At 49.7% G+C, this 17,581-nt stretch overlaps 9 protein-coding genes across 9 annotated transcripts; 5 read left to right on the top strand and 4 right to left on the bottom strand.

The window, feature by feature from the left end:
* Window positions 1-24: 24 nt before the first annotated feature.
* Window positions 25-1,344, bottom strand: COCVIDRAFT_29101 (hypothetical protein; the record flags this gene model as incomplete). The annotated part of the gene is made up of 1 exon (XM_014698259.1): window positions 25-1,344. The coding sequence occupies one exon, from the start codon at window positions 1,342-1,344 to the stop codon at window positions 25-27; it is 1,320 nt and encodes a 439-aa protein (XP_014553745.1).
* A 745-nt stretch (window positions 1,345-2,089) lies between these two features.
* COCVIDRAFT_106934 (hypothetical protein) lies at window positions 2,090-3,531 on the top strand (the record flags this gene model as incomplete). Its single annotated transcript, XM_014698258.1, has 4 exons — window positions 2,090-2,265; window positions 2,322-2,565; window positions 2,621-3,066; window positions 3,120-3,531. 4 exons carry the CDS (start codon window positions 2,090-2,092, stop codon window positions 3,529-3,531), a joined length of 1,278 nt encoding a protein of 425 aa, XP_014553744.1.
* Window positions 3,532-4,389: 858 nt separating this feature from the next.
* Window positions 4,390-6,182, top strand: COCVIDRAFT_106815 (hypothetical protein; the record flags this gene model as incomplete). Its single annotated transcript, XM_014698257.1, has 2 exons — window positions 4,390-4,693; window positions 4,756-6,182. The coding sequence occupies 2 exons, from the start codon at window positions 4,390-4,392 to the stop codon at window positions 6,180-6,182; spliced, it is 1,731 nt and encodes a 576-aa protein (XP_014553743.1).
* A 350-nt stretch (window positions 6,183-6,532) lies between these two features.
* COCVIDRAFT_106912 (hypothetical protein) lies at window positions 6,533-7,010 on the bottom strand (the record flags this gene model as incomplete). Its single annotated transcript, XM_014698256.1, has 4 exons — window positions 6,533-6,610; window positions 6,661-6,753; window positions 6,856-6,913; window positions 6,970-7,010. The coding sequence occupies 4 exons, from the start codon at window positions 7,008-7,010 to the stop codon at window positions 6,533-6,535; spliced, it is 270 nt and encodes an 89-aa protein (XP_014553742.1).
* Window positions 7,011-7,581: 571 nt separating this feature from the next.
* COCVIDRAFT_40276 (hypothetical protein) lies at window positions 7,582-8,851 on the bottom strand (the record flags this gene model as incomplete). Its single annotated transcript, XM_014698255.1, has 5 exons — window positions 7,582-7,697; window positions 7,752-7,833; window positions 7,900-7,945; window positions 8,060-8,148; window positions 8,849-8,851. 5 exons carry the CDS (start codon window positions 8,849-8,851, stop codon window positions 7,582-7,584), a joined length of 336 nt encoding a protein of 111 aa, XP_014553741.1.
* Window positions 8,852-8,961: 110 nt separating this feature from the next.
* On the top strand, window positions 8,962-9,305 carry COCVIDRAFT_29097 (hypothetical protein; the record flags this gene model as incomplete). Its single annotated transcript, XM_014698254.1, has 3 exons — window positions 8,962-9,012; window positions 9,071-9,211; window positions 9,267-9,305. The coding sequence occupies 3 exons, from the start codon at window positions 8,962-8,964 to the stop codon at window positions 9,303-9,305; spliced, it is 231 nt and encodes a 76-aa protein (XP_014553740.1).
* Window positions 9,306-9,869: 564 nt separating this feature from the next.
* COCVIDRAFT_40274 (hypothetical protein) lies at window positions 9,870-10,771 on the bottom strand (the record flags this gene model as incomplete). The annotated part of the gene is made up of 3 exons (XM_014698253.1): window positions 9,870-10,217; window positions 10,282-10,539; window positions 10,685-10,771. The coding sequence occupies 3 exons, from the start codon at window positions 10,769-10,771 to the stop codon at window positions 9,870-9,872; spliced, it is 693 nt and encodes a 230-aa protein (XP_014553739.1).
* Window positions 10,772-11,775: 1,004 nt separating this feature from the next.
* On the top strand, window positions 11,776-14,934 carry COCVIDRAFT_18421 (hypothetical protein; the record flags this gene model as incomplete). Its single annotated transcript, XM_014698226.1, has 3 exons — window positions 11,776-11,860; window positions 11,934-14,655; window positions 14,706-14,934. The coding sequence occupies 3 exons, from the start codon at window positions 11,776-11,778 to the stop codon at window positions 14,932-14,934; spliced, it is 3,036 nt and encodes a 1,011-aa protein (XP_014553712.1).
* Window positions 14,935-15,957: 1,023 nt separating this feature from the next.
* On the top strand, window positions 15,958-16,995 carry COCVIDRAFT_106836 (hypothetical protein; the record flags this gene model as incomplete). The annotated part of the gene is made up of 2 exons (XM_014698252.1): window positions 15,958-16,233; window positions 16,291-16,995. The coding sequence occupies 2 exons, from the start codon at window positions 15,958-15,960 to the stop codon at window positions 16,993-16,995; spliced, it is 981 nt and encodes a 326-aa protein (XP_014553738.1).
* Between the last annotated feature and the right edge of the window lie 586 nt (window positions 16,996-17,581).

Below are 17,581 nucleotides of genomic sequence, written 5' to 3'. Positions count from 1 at the left end.
CAAATGTATTAGATGGTGATGGACTCAAGAATCCTGATCGCCAAATGGATAATTGAATTTCAACAACGCATTCAGACCGCCTACCCAATGATCCTCTGCCATATCTTCCTTGCCCGTAGTGCCTCTAACAATGCTGGGTACGCCGCCCTCCCAGCCTCTAGCATCGCGCTTGACTTCCTCCCCGCTTATGCGGACTTCCATTCCTGTACCCAGTTTTTCAGTGATGGTGCTGCCGTCGATACTAACTTCGACCTCTCGGCCGCGATTCTTGGCGCCGAGACGCAGTGTAATGGGCGTTTCGGCGGGTAGGACTAGGGGTCTGAAAGAGAGGGAGCGAGGGCAGATGGGAGTGAGACAGATTGATGGGACGAGAGGGTGTACGATGCTTCCGCCAGAGGAGAGCGAGTATGCGGTTGAGCCTGTAGGCGAGCTGATAATCATACCATCCGCAACAGCTTCTGTCAGAAACCGATTGTTGATGTATACATCGATAACCTTGAGATGTGGACTTCCGCCGCGGTGCAGCGTGACTTCGTTCAACGCGTAGGTATCGCCCTCATCGTCTGTGCTCCCGATTCTCTTCCCATCGGGCCCGAAAACACCGACTTTGAGCCTGTTACGAAGGAGAATGCGCGCTGTTCTGTTGGTTCCCATCGCCTTGCCGCGTATATCGGCGTAGCTCAATGGCTTGTCTAGTGGGTCATCGGGCGAAGAAGGCAAGCGTGGTGGGCTTTTGCCTAAGGAATCAGATAGCGTTGCGTACGTGTCTGGCGCACCGCTCATGTATACCTCTCGAAATGCGCGCTTGTACTCTTTGAATTTAAATTCGCCCAGAAAACCGATTGTGCCCATGGCGAAGCTCAGGACAGGAGGCACACTTTCGGAATGGCTGAAGAGACTGCTGGCTCTCAGCAGTGTTCCGTCTCCGCCTAGAGTGCAGACCAGATCGGTTTTATCCGAAAGCTGCTGCGGTACGCCATTGCTTCTCTTGTATGTATAAACGGGAAACGAAAGTTTTTCATGCAACTCTTCTGCTGTTTCTGGGTCGAAGATGACGTTTATGGCGGGGTAGGTGGAGCGGATATGCGACGTGAATTCAATAACGGACTCGGTGATGTTGGGCGTGCGCTTCTTCTTGGTGACGAGTATATTTCGTGGCGGTGATGGCCATTGGAGGCTGAGGAGTGTGTTGTTGGGTGATTGTATGTACGACGGCTTTGTGCGCAGAGGCAGCTCGGAAATGTGCTTGATCTCGCGACGGCGGGGTGTCGACGAGAAACTGCGCGCCTGTGCGGGCGAACCAAGGAGCCGCCATGGCAGTGGATATCTCTGGGATATGCGCATGTTCGGGGCGCTGTGTATAAGAATATAGCTACGTCTGTAGTTGTGTGCGATGCGGTGCGCAGAGGCTAAACCGGCGGGTGGATGCCATATGGCTGGGCGATGACGAGGGCGACTGTAGGAGCAGCAGTCATGACGATGCTGGACCGCGAGGGGCGAGCAGTAAATGCAGAGCCACCACGCAGAACGTACATAGATGGATACATGGATAGTAGCAGAGTCGTGATGCGGAGATAGCAGGGCTAATCTCCACCTTCACGTGCAAACAACGTGTCGGCAACGTGGGATGGGATGCGAGTGAAGGAGAGCCTAGCGTCCCGCAGCGCTCGGGCAATCCCTGCACAGGTGGGGTACTATCTTTGGCCCGGTGCCATCATCTCAGATGGACTGAGGTGGATCGGCATCAGCCTGCTGCGCTGCGCGTCCACGACACCATGAGCATGGGTACATGCTGCAAGCTGCCGCCTGCTTACCCTGCTTCGTCTTCCTTCTCTCCACCTTCTTTTGCCAGGCAATCGCTACCTCGATCCCTGGATGTCCACCATTCCTCGTTACGCCCCAACTCGCCGTCACATGCTCAGACCACGATTCACGCGCCCATCTGAGCGATCCGGCCACTTCCACTCGGTACACCCATGTACATTCGCTGCACCAGCCCTGCCCTGAGCCAAAAGAATTATCTGACAGCTGTCTGCACATGCTTCCTCCCAACCTTACCATGTCGATCCAAGGCCTCAGACAGCGGCAGATGCCCGTCGAGCCACCTGTCATCGCAAAGCTAAAAGCACAGCGTACCAAAACACCTGCCCGTCCACAAGACCCCGAACCAGCAAAGCATCCAGCGGGCGACATCAAGCATGGCGCCTTTGCACAGGCCTTGCGCATGTTTCTGTTCGCAGCCTACTTCGCCGGGAGCATCATGGCGTCAGTACACACGCATGGCGGATAGGCCCCCACGGGATGCTGACTTTATGTTCCAGCATCGCTATCACACAGTATTTCGGCTGTCCCTTATATCTATACAGCAAGAACCTCTTCTATGCATGGATGGCCATGTCCAAGCAGCATTTTGGCATCGTCGTCACTACCATGACCTACTGGTGGGCTCCCGTTACCATGCGAGTCAGTGGGGATAAGAGCATGAGGGGACAACTGAGAAAAACAAAGGATGGCAGATTGGAGTCCGAATTTCCCGAACGACTGGTCCTTATTTCCAACCACCAAGTCCGTCTACCCGTCCCGTCCCGCTTTCCCCCCAACAGCTACTAACGCTCCCTAGATTTACACCGACTGGGTATACCTTTGGTGGGTAGCTTACACGGCTTCGATGCATGGCCATCTCTACATTATCCTGAAAGAGTCGTTGAAATATATACCCGTCATAGGCTGGGGTATGAGGCTATATGGCTTCATCTTCCTCTCGCGCAAGTGGTCGACGGACAAGGAACGTTTCCAGCATCGGCTGAAAAGGCTGACCACCAGCCATAGCGGCCCGCTGTCCGGTTCCCAGGAACTTGACCCCATGTGGCTGCTCATCTTTCCCGAAGGCACAAATCTCAGCGTAAACGGTCGAACATCGAGTAGGAAATGGGCAGAAAAGAACAAGATTGACGACTTGAGGCATGCAATGTTACCGAGAAGCACGGGCTTGTTATTTTGCTTGAAAGAGCTCAAGGGTTCCGTCGAATATCTGTATGATTGCACAGTAGCCTATGAAGGCGTCCCGTAAGCTCATCTCCATTCTATTACTAGTTCATACGACAGCTAACCTTTACCAGCGTCGGTCAATACGGTCAAGATATCTTCACCCTCCGTGGTACCTACTTCCAAGGTCGATCTCCAAAATCAGTAAACATGCACTGGCGCCGCTATGCCATCGCCGACATCCCAGTCCACGATGAAAAGGAATTCTCTGATTGGCTACTCCTTCGTTGGCGCGAAAAGGATAACCTCTTACAGTACTTTGTCGAAAATAACCGTTTCCCCGCAGACGACGGCGAAACACCTAATGTCGACGGTGGAGAGCCATTGAAAGGCGCAGGATGGATCGAGACGGATGTTCGACCGGTCAAGTGGTACGAATGGTTGCAGATTTTTGTCCCGACTGCTGCTCTTGGGCTCGTCGTCAACGTGTTTGTCAAAATTTCCAACATTGTTATGAAGGTCGCGGGGTTGAAGTCTAAGGCGTAGATTGCAAAGGAAAAGAGGGAAAGAAAAGACCTTGAGGTGGACTAAAGAAGTAATCGGGCTATTGCAAGAGTTGGAGCGGCTTAGGCCTTGGTTGGCAGCGGCTGTTATTGTTACGTTCGCTGGGGTGTGGTACATTTGTAGGTAGATCGCTTTGATACCCCTCATCCATTTTTTCGGATGATACTCTCTACTCTGGTTCGTTGCGCTTGTAGTGTAACAATTAATACAATGAATGTAACTGGAAGCAGGGTACAGACTAGATAGTAACTAAGTATATTCTTCATGGAGTATCTCTTACGAATTCGTCTCCATAACCATTGACTTTTGAACATGGGAGAGGATACTTATTCAAGATATATCAGCTTCGCAGCTCGATGCCGCCTTGACCTTGTCGGTAATGCTAGTGGTCTAGATGGCGGCATCATTACGAATGGTCAGAGACTCTAAGCTAGTGAGGCGAATTGCGTTGGGTTTTGCATGGTAAATAGATGATCCGATGTTGTCAAGAAATGCTGACGAGGACGTGTCTTTCTTGCTCTAGATATCGTCTGTATGATAGACATATTTTCTTATGAAGCCTTGTTATCATTATCATGTCTTATGGGTGTTGTGAATATATCTCTTCCATCGCTTGAGCATCACCTTTAGGTATGGATAATATTTCAAACAATGGTGTTGGTCTTGGAATTGAGAGAGTGACCTGCACAACATCACTCGCAGGAAGCGAAAGTCGCTAGTACAAATACAGTCTAGCAGTTACCGAAATTCACCCCACCCGTGACTCCACATAGAGAGGCTCAACCCTCAAGATTCGCCATCGCAATCCTGCGAGCCCCAGACAGCACAAATCTGCCCATCATGGCGACAATGACGGTAACAGAGACACAAAACAAGAGGAGGCTGCCGAAGAATGTAAAGTTGGCACCCGAGAATGAGCGCTACATGCGGGCATGCGCAGATATTGCGTCGGCGCTCATCCAAGACTACGAATCCCAGGCGGATGGAACAAAACCAAAGAAAGACTTAAACTTGAATGCCTTGCGCGGTCAGATTGCAAAGAAGCATTATTTGAAGAGTCAGCCTCCGCTTACGGCGATTATTGCGGCGGTGCCAGAACACTACAAGAAATACATTTTACCAAAACTCATTGCAAAGCCAATTCGTATGTTGAGATGAAACAATCCGAAGATCTGGAGAAGAGGCAAGGACTGACTAGGTAAAAAGGTACATCATCAGGTATTGCAGTAGTGGCAGTCATGTGCAAGCCACATCGCTGCCCGCACATTTCCTACACTGGCAACATTTGTGTATACTGCCCAGGAGGCCCAGACTCAGATTTTGAATACTCAACTCAATCGTATACGGGATACGAGCCAACGTCTATGCGTGCCATCCGAGCGCGGTATGATCCGTATGAGCAAGCTCGTGGTCGTGTGGATCAAATCAAGTCCCTAGGCCACAGTGTCGACAAGGTTGAGTACATCATTATGGGTGGTACATTCATGTCTTTGCCAGAGTCCTATCGAGATGAGTTCATATCACAGTTGCACAACGCTCTATCCGGGTACCAAACCAAGGACGTGGATGAAGCCGTTGCAGCCGGTGAAATGAGCAATATCAAGTGCGTCGGTATTACCATCGAAACACGACCAGACTACTGTCTGGACCAACATCTCTCATCGATGCTACGATACGGATGCACCCGTCTAGAAATTGGCGTACAGTCCCTCTATGAAGACGTAGCCCGCGACACAAACAGAGGCCACACTGTCGCCGCCGTAGCAAAAACCTTTTGCCTCGCCAAAGACGCAGGCTTCAAAGTCGTATCGCACATGATGCCCGACCTCCCCAACGTAGGCATGGAGCGCGACCTCGACCAGTTTGTCGAGTACTTTTCCAACCCGGACTTCCGCACCGACGGACTGAAAATCTACCCTACGCTCGTCATCCGTGGTACGGGACTGTACGAGCTATGGCGAACAGGCCGCTACAAGAACTACACCCCCAACGCCCTCATCGACATCGTCGCTCGCATCCTCGCTCTCGTACCTCCATGGACTCGTATCTACCGTGTGCAACGCGACATCCCCATGCCGCTCGTCACTTCCGGCGTTGAAAACGGTAACCTGCGCGAACTCGCACTCGCCCGCATGAAAGACTTCGGTACTTCATGTCGCGATGTGCGGACGAGGGAAGTCGGCATCAACGAAGTCAAGCACAAGATTCGTCCGGACCAAGTCGAACTCGTGCGCAGAGACTACACGGCCAACGGTGGGTGGGAAACGTTTCTCGCATATGAGGATCCCAAACAGGATATCCTTATCGCGCTGCTGCGTCTGCGACAGTGCTCAAAGGAACATACGTTTCGTCCGGAGCTGACGGGCCAGCCGTCGTCGCTCGTGCGCGAGTTGCATGTGTATGGGTCAGCGGTGCCGATACATGCGAGGGATCCAAAGAGGTTCCAGCATCAGGGCTATGGCACGCTTTTGATGGAGGAGGCGGAGCGGATAGCGAGGGAGGAGCATGGAAGTACGAAGATTAGTGTCATCTCGGGTGTGGGTGTCCGCAGTTACTACGCGAAGCTTGGGTACTGGCTGGATGGGCCGTACATGAGCAAGACGCTCGAGCCATTGTGGGAGAGGGAGTGGTAAGCCCACGTGATTAGGGCATGGATTGATGATAGTAGATGAGTGTGCATTGCTGGCGCTGGGTCGTTGTATTTGTTCAGTTTTGGTACCAAAGGGATGCGATGCACAGGGTCAACAGACGCGCGTGAAAATAGCATGTATTGTACTAAATCAAACGTCTTGTTGCAAACCGCAGAAATCGCCTGTATCCATCAAACGCCATATGCCATGTTACAAGATACAAATACTTCCATCTCTCTTCAACAGGTGCGTCGCTGTTTATCAACCCGACCTTCCTGCATCGCGTCTAGCGATCCTCTGATCTTTCTCGAGGCCGCATTATCCTACGATTGTGTACTCCGTGGTATCCGAAATCATGATAGGCTTATCGCGCCACGACGGCTTTCGCGCATGTGAAGGAGGGCCTGCAGTCCGCAGAAAACGAAGAAGCCCTACATCCAGTTAGCAAATCGCGCTGCCCTACGTGATGGTGAGAGCGTACAATGTATATGAAGACGGCCCCAAAGAGTGCGCCTGCAACCGCGCCACCGTCCTTGGGGTCCTCTACTCCGCCCATTACCGTGTTGCTACTTCCCTACAAGTCGCATGTTAGCTATTTCCTCGACTCCTCTTGATGCTGAGAGATTCGCGACAGCATGGTTGATACCGTGCGGTCGCATTTGCAGGGTAGACGTACTCTGAACAGTGCTCCCAGCGTGGACAGAATGACAATCGCGAACAGGGACACGACAATGCTGCCAACACATTAGCTCCCTCATCTTCCTTCCAAACAGCCCTGGATCGCACATACCATGTCCAAGCATTCATGGCGGAAACAACAGGCTTGACCATGTTGGGCGGTTTGAAGCTCTGGTATCGCTTGGAGGCGGATAGCTTGTTTAACGGCGCTTTCGAGGCAGCGCGAATCTAGCTATTGTGGGTATCCGAAGAAAGGCGATAACGTCGGGACGGCGATTTCGAGAGTGAGATGGACGGTTCGAGGACTTGTCGTTGTCGTGATGGCGATGTTGTGGTTGGGTGGATGAATGACCCGAAAGCTTCAAGTCGTCATGCCCTGTCTCGCCATCTGCAGCTATTGAGTGGTCTGTGCGCGCCGCGTGCAAAAGCGCCGCATGAGAATGGCGCATCAACACTTCTTTCCTGTGCTTGGTTTCAACCATAAATTCCCTATATTGTTTAAAATGTCAGAATGGTTGATTTTCTTTTCTTTTGAAACGAAAAAGAAATCATTGCAAAGCGTTAGTTTGAGAATTGATGTCCTGATTCAAGAATCGACAGTCGGGGGATACGAAGCGGGCCGTTGTAAGCTCCGTATAGAGACGCGAAGAACTAATAGGTATTATGGTGGTATTTGCGGTCGCCTAACTTTCCCACGTGGATATGCCTCTCCTAGTTCTGTATACTAGTGTCGAGATGGTTTGTGAACATCTCTGTGGTTGGGCGCTACATGTGAACTCCATGCAATGTGGTTCGCGTTCGGGTCGTCGGACTTGGGATATCCATCATCCCTTGATATTTCTAGAACACAGGGATATACTAAGTAGCTGAAACTATCACACTGGGACCACACGCCATCTTTCGTGTCTTGAGTTTGGAGGTAACAGTTCATCGTTTCAAATGTTTCGAACCACAGAACAATGACATCAACAAGATGCTACGCACGACACATGGTGTTCTCAGGGCTGTAAGTATAGTCGCACACCTAGGGCCTCTTCCCCACGTTTTTCTTGTCCCTGGTAAAATGAGCATTTAATATCCGACTCCGGCTCTAATCCTCAATTCACCTAGGGTTAGACGGGGTTCAGTATAGACGGGACGGAATTGTTGCTCTATGCCCTATCAGCGGGCAAGTTAAACCGCGCATTGGCTGGACTGTGCACCGCGCACCACGCATTAAGCCGGTCTGCACATTCCAGAATATGATACGGGCCGCTTCACGTGCGGAAAGACCAGTTTCTTTGTTATTGGGCTACTGTGAAATGGGTAAAGCTCTCGCGCCTTATCTCGAAAAAAAGAAGCACTCGAGCCATGAAGTAAGGTCTGGATATACTATCTAAGTAGCGGTGAACCAGGAAGAGCACATTAATGTACCCAGAAATATAGATGAAAGCGCCAGTAGTAAATGCCTAGAAGCTTGTCATACTAAGAAAGGGGAGATAGGGAGCTTGTGTTGCTTTTCCCGTAAATTATTCCGTCGAGAAAAGCTTGTGTTGCTGGTTGCGGAGAAACTGCCTACACATTGTGTTGATCTCCTAGCTTGAAACAACATTCAGAACAGAGGGCATATGCACCACGACCTCTTTCTGAGTTAATTTCCGGGGCTAAAGTGAAGATCTTCCAGAAAATAAATAGTATTGTTAGCTAGCTTCAAAGTGATGAAGACCGCTGTCTTCATGTACACCTCCTCAGTTTTAATCGACCGCACCACTAAGTACTTAGTGACGCTCGAGCTGGCTAATTTGTTTTAGCCTTATGAAGCCGTACTCTGACAACAGGGGTCCAGTGCGAGGACCGGCCCTGTAAAACGCAGGGAAACACGGCCACATGTAAACTAATTGATCCATAAATCCATAGTAGGGCCGAAACCGACTCATAGGCACTGCTAACCAACCCATTACTAACGGGAGAGATCCTACTTTTTATGGTTAGTTGATCTATTGTTCAAATACCATAAGAGGGGCTTCATCCAAGGCCCATTCCCTTCTTCACTCTTCATCCAGCACTTCAAACTCCACCAGACAATCACACCAACCTAATTCCCCAACGACCAAACACCGTCACTATGAAGATTGCAACTCTCGTACTCCTTTGGGCTACCTCCGCCGCTGCCTGGGTAAGTGTTCTTCTTCCACGATGTGTAATTTCTAAAGGCTAATTCTTTCGAATTACAGGAATGCAGAAACAGATCTGAGAAGTTCAGGTCCGACAAGGCTGCCGTTACTAAGCAGGGTACCCAGGAGAAAAGCTGGACCTACTGCCCTGAGGCTGCTGGGTGCTGCACGGATGGAAACGTGTGGTATGCCTGCAAAAACGTAAGTCTCGTCCCTTTTGTGTATTTGGATGAGTGGTTTGCTGATACTTCTATAGACATGCCCAGGTGGTAGGAACTGCGCCAGCGGTTGCTAAGCATTGGCGGAGGCATGAGGTACGGGAAGTGCTATTTTCTAGGCTCCTCCCAGCCATTCATATCACAATGTATAGATCATCTATATTCTTCCGTAAATAGTTAACTTATGTTTCTCAATCCAAAGTAACGATCAACCTTGTTCCCAGATTCATTGTAACCTGTGACACTAAGCAGCGCATCCAGGAAGGCATAGTGGCGGATGTTCGCTTCAGATTTCAAGATCAGCCTACAGTTTTTTTAGTAGTAAAATACTCATTACCTTGTATTGTAGCTTGAGATCGCCAGGACACATCAAAATCGCCTTAGCACAGGAGGGGAAGTTATACTAAGGTAGCTAGTATCGCTTTCCGGCATGGTAATGATTGCAACGAATTGAGATTATTAGTTCTAGTTGTACAGCATCTGTTCAATATCAAGGCTTACTTTGTCACGCTTTGTCACATGTTGCATCGGCTGCCCCCTCTCTCCATCCATCTCAATACTGCTTTCTATCGCTGTCTTCTGCCATAGCTCTTCTTCTACAGTCAAAAGATCACGCCTCCCCGGCGTTGTCATAACCAGTGTCATTCATCATCATTTTTCCACCAATCGTCTTCCAGCAGCTCCTTCGCTGTTGGGGGGTCTCTCCAGTCAAGCTTCATCATCTTGGATATGAAGATATTGTCTCTTTTGGTTACTTCCTTCTCAGTAACCTGTATGAATGAAGTCTTCCTCTTCTGCGCAATTGTTTGCACGAGGTAAAGAATGGATAGAGCCGCTTCTATGTGCGCAATTTCAGCAATTTTGGCTGGGTAAGGAGCAAAGAATCTGAGTTGATTCTCTATAACCCCACATGAGTACTCTTCATTGTCCTGTTTCATTCCCTTGGGTCTGAAAAGGTTGAGGCGTCCACCGTAAATGAGACTGATGAGCTATGAAGACATCAGTTTGGATTTTTACCCACAATAGTAGTAAGGTTGCGACCTACCATAGTACCGAATGACCATATGTCAGCGGTAGTGTTCCATGGCTCATGGAAATTAGCGTCGTACCTGCGTGCACGAACCCGTCCTCATGTAAAATATTGATTCCCTTAAAGACGCATCGCGACACGTATTTTAATTCCCGTCGATTAAGGGTTTTCGTAGCAGACCCTTCTAGAAGGTCTCCTTGCAAGCGTTCCAGAATTATAGTTATAGGGACAGACGGTTCGTTGATTTCATCAATCAAGGGTCGGAGGTACGGAGTGCGTTGCTGGAATCTTTTGAGTACATCTCGTTCGTTTTCAACCCGTGAATGATCCCAAACACTCTTGATGACCACTAGTTCCTACGCATAATTGCTGGAAGTTATGAGAATGGATGATACAAACGGAACGAGGTAGGCCTATCGCGCAAACCACATAGTATCTTAGATTTCTTTCGTAAATTGTGTATTTGCTCGCATGCCCTTTAAGAAATTGACAGATCCAAAATAGCGAAGACATTGGATGATGGTCAAATTCTACTAGTCAGCACAAACGGCCTTGCTAAGAGCAAGACAAGAGTTATCGTTTGTACGAGAGGTCATGAAAATGAAGAACAGCTGTGATGAAGCGGTCCTTGGCCAATAACACAAGTTCAAAATCATAATCGTGGTGACTGTGTGCTTTGTTTTTGAGAAAAGGTATAATTGCAAGACTATAACTGTTGGAAGCAATGAGTGAATGTCTCACGTGATCACGCGTGTGAGTACCATGGTTCTAAAATACCAGCAGATGATCGTGCTACGTTTCTCCTGAATACAGAATAGTAAATTCTTAACCATACGACTATCATATAACGTATCCCAATCATTCAAATCCTCTCAACCAACTATCTTCGAAGGTGGACTTCAGGTTGAATATGTAGCCAGAGTGGGCTTTAATCATCACTTTTCATTCGTGATGGAGTCGCGGTAACGTTATTTGGTAGAACTCAGGATAATACAAAATAATTGTGCTTTATACTGTATCATGAATAGGCAGTGGTTTTGTCGAAGTACACGACTGATTGTCTTAGAGGTGTAGTGAAACTGAGGGATAGTACTAGTCCGTATACGGGCAATATAGGTAGCAGTCACGTGTTTTCGCGGTTTCTCATGACGGAGACGCGTCGCAGAACCCCACCTAGTTGTGGCGACTTTACCGGCTGAAGGGGACAATCAGAACATTTCGCCTCTTCTGTTACACCAAAAGATCGGCATACTCGCACTTCCTTGCCGTGTTGCCACCTTGTCCCTGAATTTGCCACTCAGATCCCGTGAACGCGCGATCGTTCCTTTGTATCGGCGCGGGAGTGCCAGGGGTATTTCGCCATTGACCCATCGTTGCACTCACACTCATTCTCACATCTCCATTCCTTTATCGAGGTTCACCGTCGCTCTTTCGCCTTTTTCGGATTTTCCGTCTACCACAACTTCCAATCTTTCCTCACAGTCGCAGTTGCCTATCTTTCCGTAATCACTGTCACCATGGCGCTGCGGCGATCCACCCGCAAGTCAACCAACAGCGTCGCCAACGATGTCGCCCCCGCAAGCTCGCCCGTTCCTGCAGCTAGTATGTGCAAGCTGCTCTGGGCAAACACTTTGTTGATTGCCTTGCATCGTTTGTGGCGCTGACATGTTTGTAGAAATGAAAGATTCCTCAGCAGTGGATACTCGCCACCAGCAGAAACGCACTCGCGCTTCTCGCACCTTTGTTCTGAATTCCTCTGACCAAGAGAGCGATACGACTGAAGCCATTGTACCCAAGGCATCTACACAAACTCGTCGGGTTCTCAAGGCAGTCTCGATCCCCGCTTCCAAAACTCAGAAGACGCCTGCCACTCGCAGTCGGCTCTCTAGTGTCAACACCCGACAGACAGAACAGGAGAGCTCGACTGGTTCACCTTCGCTAGATAATTCAGACTATGAAACGCCAGGGACGAGCATATCAACTACACCAGCTACTTCAGTTAACCGTGGAAAGATGCCCGCTCGCCGTGGCCGCAACACGGCCACTACACCGTCGCAAAGCAGCGCATCGATCTCGAAACGATCCCGTAACATGGTATTAGACTCTGACTCTGATAGTGTTACACTTGATATGGATGCGGAGATTGCTCTACAAATGCAGCTCGAGGACGAAATGGATATGCCGCGAAGCAAGCGTCAGAGGACGGAAGAAGAGGATGAAGACGAGGTTATGGGAGAAGATGAACATGAGGACGAAATTTCAGAGTTGGATGAGTTGGACTCGCCACCTCCCTACATCGGCAAAGGAAAAGGCAAGGCTCAAGACGTTCCGATCAAGCGGGGTCGCTCTGCTCGCTCAAGTGCGAAGAAGGGCAAATTCACAGAAGATGACTTCATTGATGACGAAGAATCTGATGGCGGAGATTTCCTACCTGATGAGTATGAAGAGCATGATGATCTTGAGTCCTTGATCGCTCTTGAAGAGGCGATGCTTCCAAGCGACAGCGATGAGGAGCCACTAAAGAAAACCGCTGCACGCCTGAGAAAGCTTGCTGCAGCGAGGCCAGCTAGGGTGGCTCGAGGCACTAAGAAGCAGTTGACCCACGATGAAAGGGTTGAAGCACATGGACGACGGGCTAGGTTTGCGCACATTGCAGATAAATGGGAGCGGAAGCGCGCCATGAACCGTGAGCGAGCTGAACAGCAGCACCCCAAACTACGGACCATGTGGGATGATTTGAAGAAGATTCCTGTTCTTGAGGTCCAAAAGGCAGAGCAGCCGCAGTCAATCAACAGACGACTGAAGCCATTCCAACTTGAGGGACTCAGTTGGATGATTCGCCAGGAACAGACTCACTACAAGGGTGGCCTGCTCGGAGATGAGATGGGCATGGGCAAGACTATCCAGGCTGTCTCCCTGATTATGTCTGATTACCCCGCGAAGCAACCTACGCTTGTGTGCGTTCCACCCGTTGCTCTTATGCAGTGGACGAATGAGATACGCGAGTACACAGACAACAAGCTCAAAGTTCTTGTGTATCACGGCACAAACGCCAAGTGCAAAAAGATGACAGTCAAAGAGTTGAAGTCTTACGATGTCATCATGGTTTCCTACAATTCTTTGGAATCGCTGCATCGCAAGGAGACAAAAGGATGGTCTCGCGGAGAAGATATCATCAAGGAAGCGTCGCCACTCCACGCCATCTACTATCACCGCCTCATCCTGGATGAAGCGCACAGCATCAAGTCACGCAACACAGGTGTAGCTAAGGCTTGCTTTGCGCTGAGGAGCGACTACAAGTGGTGCTTGTCCGGTACACCAGTTCAGAACCGTATTGGAGAGTTCTTTTCACTCCTTCGCTTCTTGGAGGTTCGTCCCTTCGCAGATTACTTCTGTCGTTCGTGTGATTGCGAAAAGCTCCACTGGGCTACAAATGACGACCACATGTGTGTCGCGTGCAACCACGGAGCGTCCGAGCACATTTCCGTGTTCAACCAGGAGCTGCTTAATCCCATCACTGGCGATGACCCTGAGCTTCGAGAAGAGGCCTTGACCAAGCTTCACCTTATCACTGCTCGTATCATGTTGCGACGCATGAAGCGCGACCACACTAACTCCATGGAGCTTCCTATGAAGGACATCATCATTCACAACGAGTTCTTCAGTGAAGTGGAGCGTGACTTCTCGACCTCAATCATGTCAAACTCTTCGCGCAAGTTCGATACATATGTTGCACAGGGTGTTATGCTCAACAATTACGCCAATATCTTCGGTCTGATTATGCAGATGCGTCAAGTCGCTAACCATCCTGATCTGCTGCTTAAGAAGAAGGCAGGTGAAGGCGCTGGTAATGTCTATGTCTGTAATATCTGCGATGAACCGGCTGAGGATGCTGTTCGCTCGCACTGCCGCCACGAGTTCTGTCGTGCTTGTATTAAGGACTTCATGGACACTTGCGAGGCCTCAGGAACCGAGGCTGACTGTCCCCGCTGCCATATCGCCTTGTCCATCGACTTTGAGCAGCCCGAGCTCGAGCAAGATGAGGACTCTGTCAAGAAGACATCGATTATCAACCGCATCAAGATGGAGAACTGGACTTCTTCCACCAAGATTGAGATGTTGGTGTACGATCTGTACAAGCTCCGAAGCAAGAAGCAGACGCTTAAGTCGATCGTCTTCAGCCAGTTTACTTCCATGCTGCAACTGATTGAATGGCGTCTTCGTCGCGCTGGTTTCAACACGGTCATGTTGGATGGTAGCATGACGCCTGCACAGCGGCAGAAGAGCATTGACCATTTCATGACGAATCCGGATGTTGAGGTTTTCCTGGTGTCTCTGAAGGCTGGTGGTGTTGCTCTTAACCTGACGGAGGCTTCTAGGGTGTTCATTGTCGACCCGTGAGTCTTATTCTCCCCTGCTAATGTTCAGTCTGCTAATATGTCTGTAGATGGTGGAACCCCGCTGCCGAGTGGCAGTCTGCGGATCGTTGCCATCGTATCGGTCAGCGTCGTCCCTGTGTCATCACACGTCTTTGCATTGAGGACAGTGTTGAGTCGCGTATGGTTGCGCTGCAGGAGAAAAAGGCGGCCATGATTGCTGGAACGGTCAACAATGACAAAGTTGCCATGGATCGCCTTAGTCCTGAGGATTTGCAATTCTTGTTCCGTGGTACCTAACGTAGCTGGAGCGCTTTGCAGTGTATGGACATGGAGTCAAAAGCCGGTGTCGATCTTCGAAGGCGTTATAATGTGTAGGCGTGCTTCACTCGGAATTCAAGGCGTTTCAATTTCTCGTAAGACAGAGCGATTCAAATAGGCATATATCCATTGTAATTTTCGCACCATATCCCCATCAGTGCAACAAGCAATGATTCCTTAGTAGCAAGTCTGTGATGTGGGAGTAGCCGAACGCGATGCAGATCACCGGTGGTTACCACAGATTAGCGACTATGATAACTGCACGCTAAGACTGTGGTGAACATATGCATATGTACAACACAACCCTGTGTCGCATCTCCGTAGATCAAACAGATGGTAAGACTCTCATTCATTGAGCAAGAGGAGAACACAATCATCAAAAAGTCCTCGAGTTGCGCAGAGTCCCACAGCAACAACGCTGCCATCCGCACACACTCACCATAGAACACCCCTAAAACACCCATCACACCGTCTCACAGCAACAAAGCAGCAAAGCAAATCCATCACAAAACCCCATTTCACCTATATCCGCAACACCAAACAAATCCGCGGGGACCGAGGAGATGCTGTCACAGTCGCGCGTTTATGGTACGTAATGTTACGTAAACCCAAACTCGCGCGTGAGCCCACCAACTGCGCCATTACCGCCGTTTTGTCGCTGTGCACCACGTGCAATAGGGCGCGGGTACGACGTCGACAGCGCGAAGTGACGTTTTCTTTGGGGGAGAGGAGGAGAATTGTAACATGGGCTAATTAAATCCGGGTGTCGGAACATGTTGCATAGGTACAAAGTGGTTTGACGGAAAGGGAGGGCGGGGGAGGGCGGGTGAGGCTTCCGTTATAATACCTCTCTATATTTTTTGACTCTTGTCTGACGTTTGTCCTTGTTGTTTGGGTTTGGGGAAAAAGCTAGCGGTTTTGCGACATATAGTTGGGTGTTTTTTTTTTTGCTCAATCTCTCTTTTCTTCGGTTTTTCGGTGTTCCGAACTGTTACGACGAGTATGGCGAACAAGATGCTTTCGCGCGCCAGGGAGTGGGATTTCGACATTGATCGCTATCTTAATCGCGTTGTTGTTCCGTCACCGTTACATAGGCTTCCGGCTCCCGTATCGAGGTTTCTGGGGTATAGGAAGGAGACGCGGCAGGACGTTGGGAATGTGCTGGGGGCGTTTTGGTCGTTGGTCGGCGCGTTCTGTGGTTTGGCAGTTGTGGCTGGTGTGTTTAACAATACTGGGAGCATTCAGTGGCATCATCCGCCTGCGTTGATTGCTTCTTTTGTGAGTACTCTTGTGTGGAGGTGGCGTTGGTGGCAGACACTAATATACTGTGTATAGGGTGCCTCTGCTGTTCTGGAATACAACTCTATCCGCTCACCTCTTGGTCAACCACGGAACGCCATACTCGGTCATGCATTATCAGCACTTATCGGTGTTAGTATATCGAAGCTTTTCCAGTATCATTCAGATTACGAATCCATCAAATGGATTGCTGGCGCCACAGGTTGCGGCTGCGCATCGGCCGTGATGCTTTTGACCAACACCGTACACCCACCTGGTGGCGCATCCGCTGTGCTGGCGGCCACTGATCCCATCATCACAGCTATGGGCTATTATTTTGTCGGCCTGGTCATGTGGGGTACTACCTTGATGGTGATAGTCGGACTGATCATAAACAACATTCAGCGACAATTCCCGGTCTACTGGTGGACGCCACTGGATGTGCGCAAGGCGAAAGTCGAAGACGAGGAAGTAGTTCCAGATGCAAGAGGCGGGATAGAACGAAAGAAGACCATTGAAGAGCAACATTATGATCAAGATGGCGACCGCATCGAGATCAACGGCGCCGAAGTCATATTACCAGATGACATGAGCTTGAACGCGGAGGAGACTGCAGTATTAGAAAGGCTGCGAGAGCGGCTGAGAAAGAGGACTGATTCAGAAAGGGGACAAATATCAGAGAAAGAAGACACAGACAGTGGAACGTGTAGTACTCGTGTGCCGAGCTGCAGTGAGACTAGGAGCAGCCGTTCTGGTATATAGTGTTTGGGCTTATCATGGCGTGGAGTACAGTATAGATAAGAACAACTGGGATTTCCGCAGTTCCGAGGAGCATCCCCCACAAAGCTGAACCATCCCAAAGTTGAGATTCTTTATAATGTTTTGTTTTTCTGTGTTTTAGTTCGGGTTCTTATCAAATGTGCATACTTCTACTTTTTCTATGCCTCCTACCTTGCTATTGGCCGACAAGAGTTTTATTTATGTCTGCCATTTCCCAAGAAATGCTGGAGAGGGGCTGACTGATCCTGTGCCATATTTCAGGCGCATGCAGAAGAGCTTTCGAAGGTCAAAGCATTCCAGTGCAGTAACTCCCATCAAAAAGCCTGTCGTGATGTCTCTTGATGTGCATGGGTGAGTCTGACCTGGCACATGCAGCCATGCCAGCGCCTTAGTTGCCCTATGATGCGTAGTGGGGGAGCGTTCATTGGCCGTGCGCGGCCTTCGCCACAAGTAAGAAAATTGATTCGCAAGGCTTTGTTGTTTGAGCCACCGTTGTCGATTGCCATCTTTTGATCTTTTCACATCCATCACTTGCACTTGCTTCCTTTCTTCTACACTGCATTTTCCG

This window comes from Bipolaris victoriae (genome assembly GCF_000527765.1).
Source record: "Bipolaris victoriae FI3 unplaced genomic scaffold scaffold_81, whole genome shotgun sequence".
In the NCBI taxonomy this organism is placed as follows: domain Eukaryota; kingdom Fungi; phylum Ascomycota; class Dothideomycetes; order Pleosporales; family Pleosporaceae; genus Bipolaris; species Bipolaris victoriae.
The sequence above is the reverse complement of the archived record's forward strand: the minus strand, read 5'-3'. Positions and strand labels throughout refer to the sequence as shown.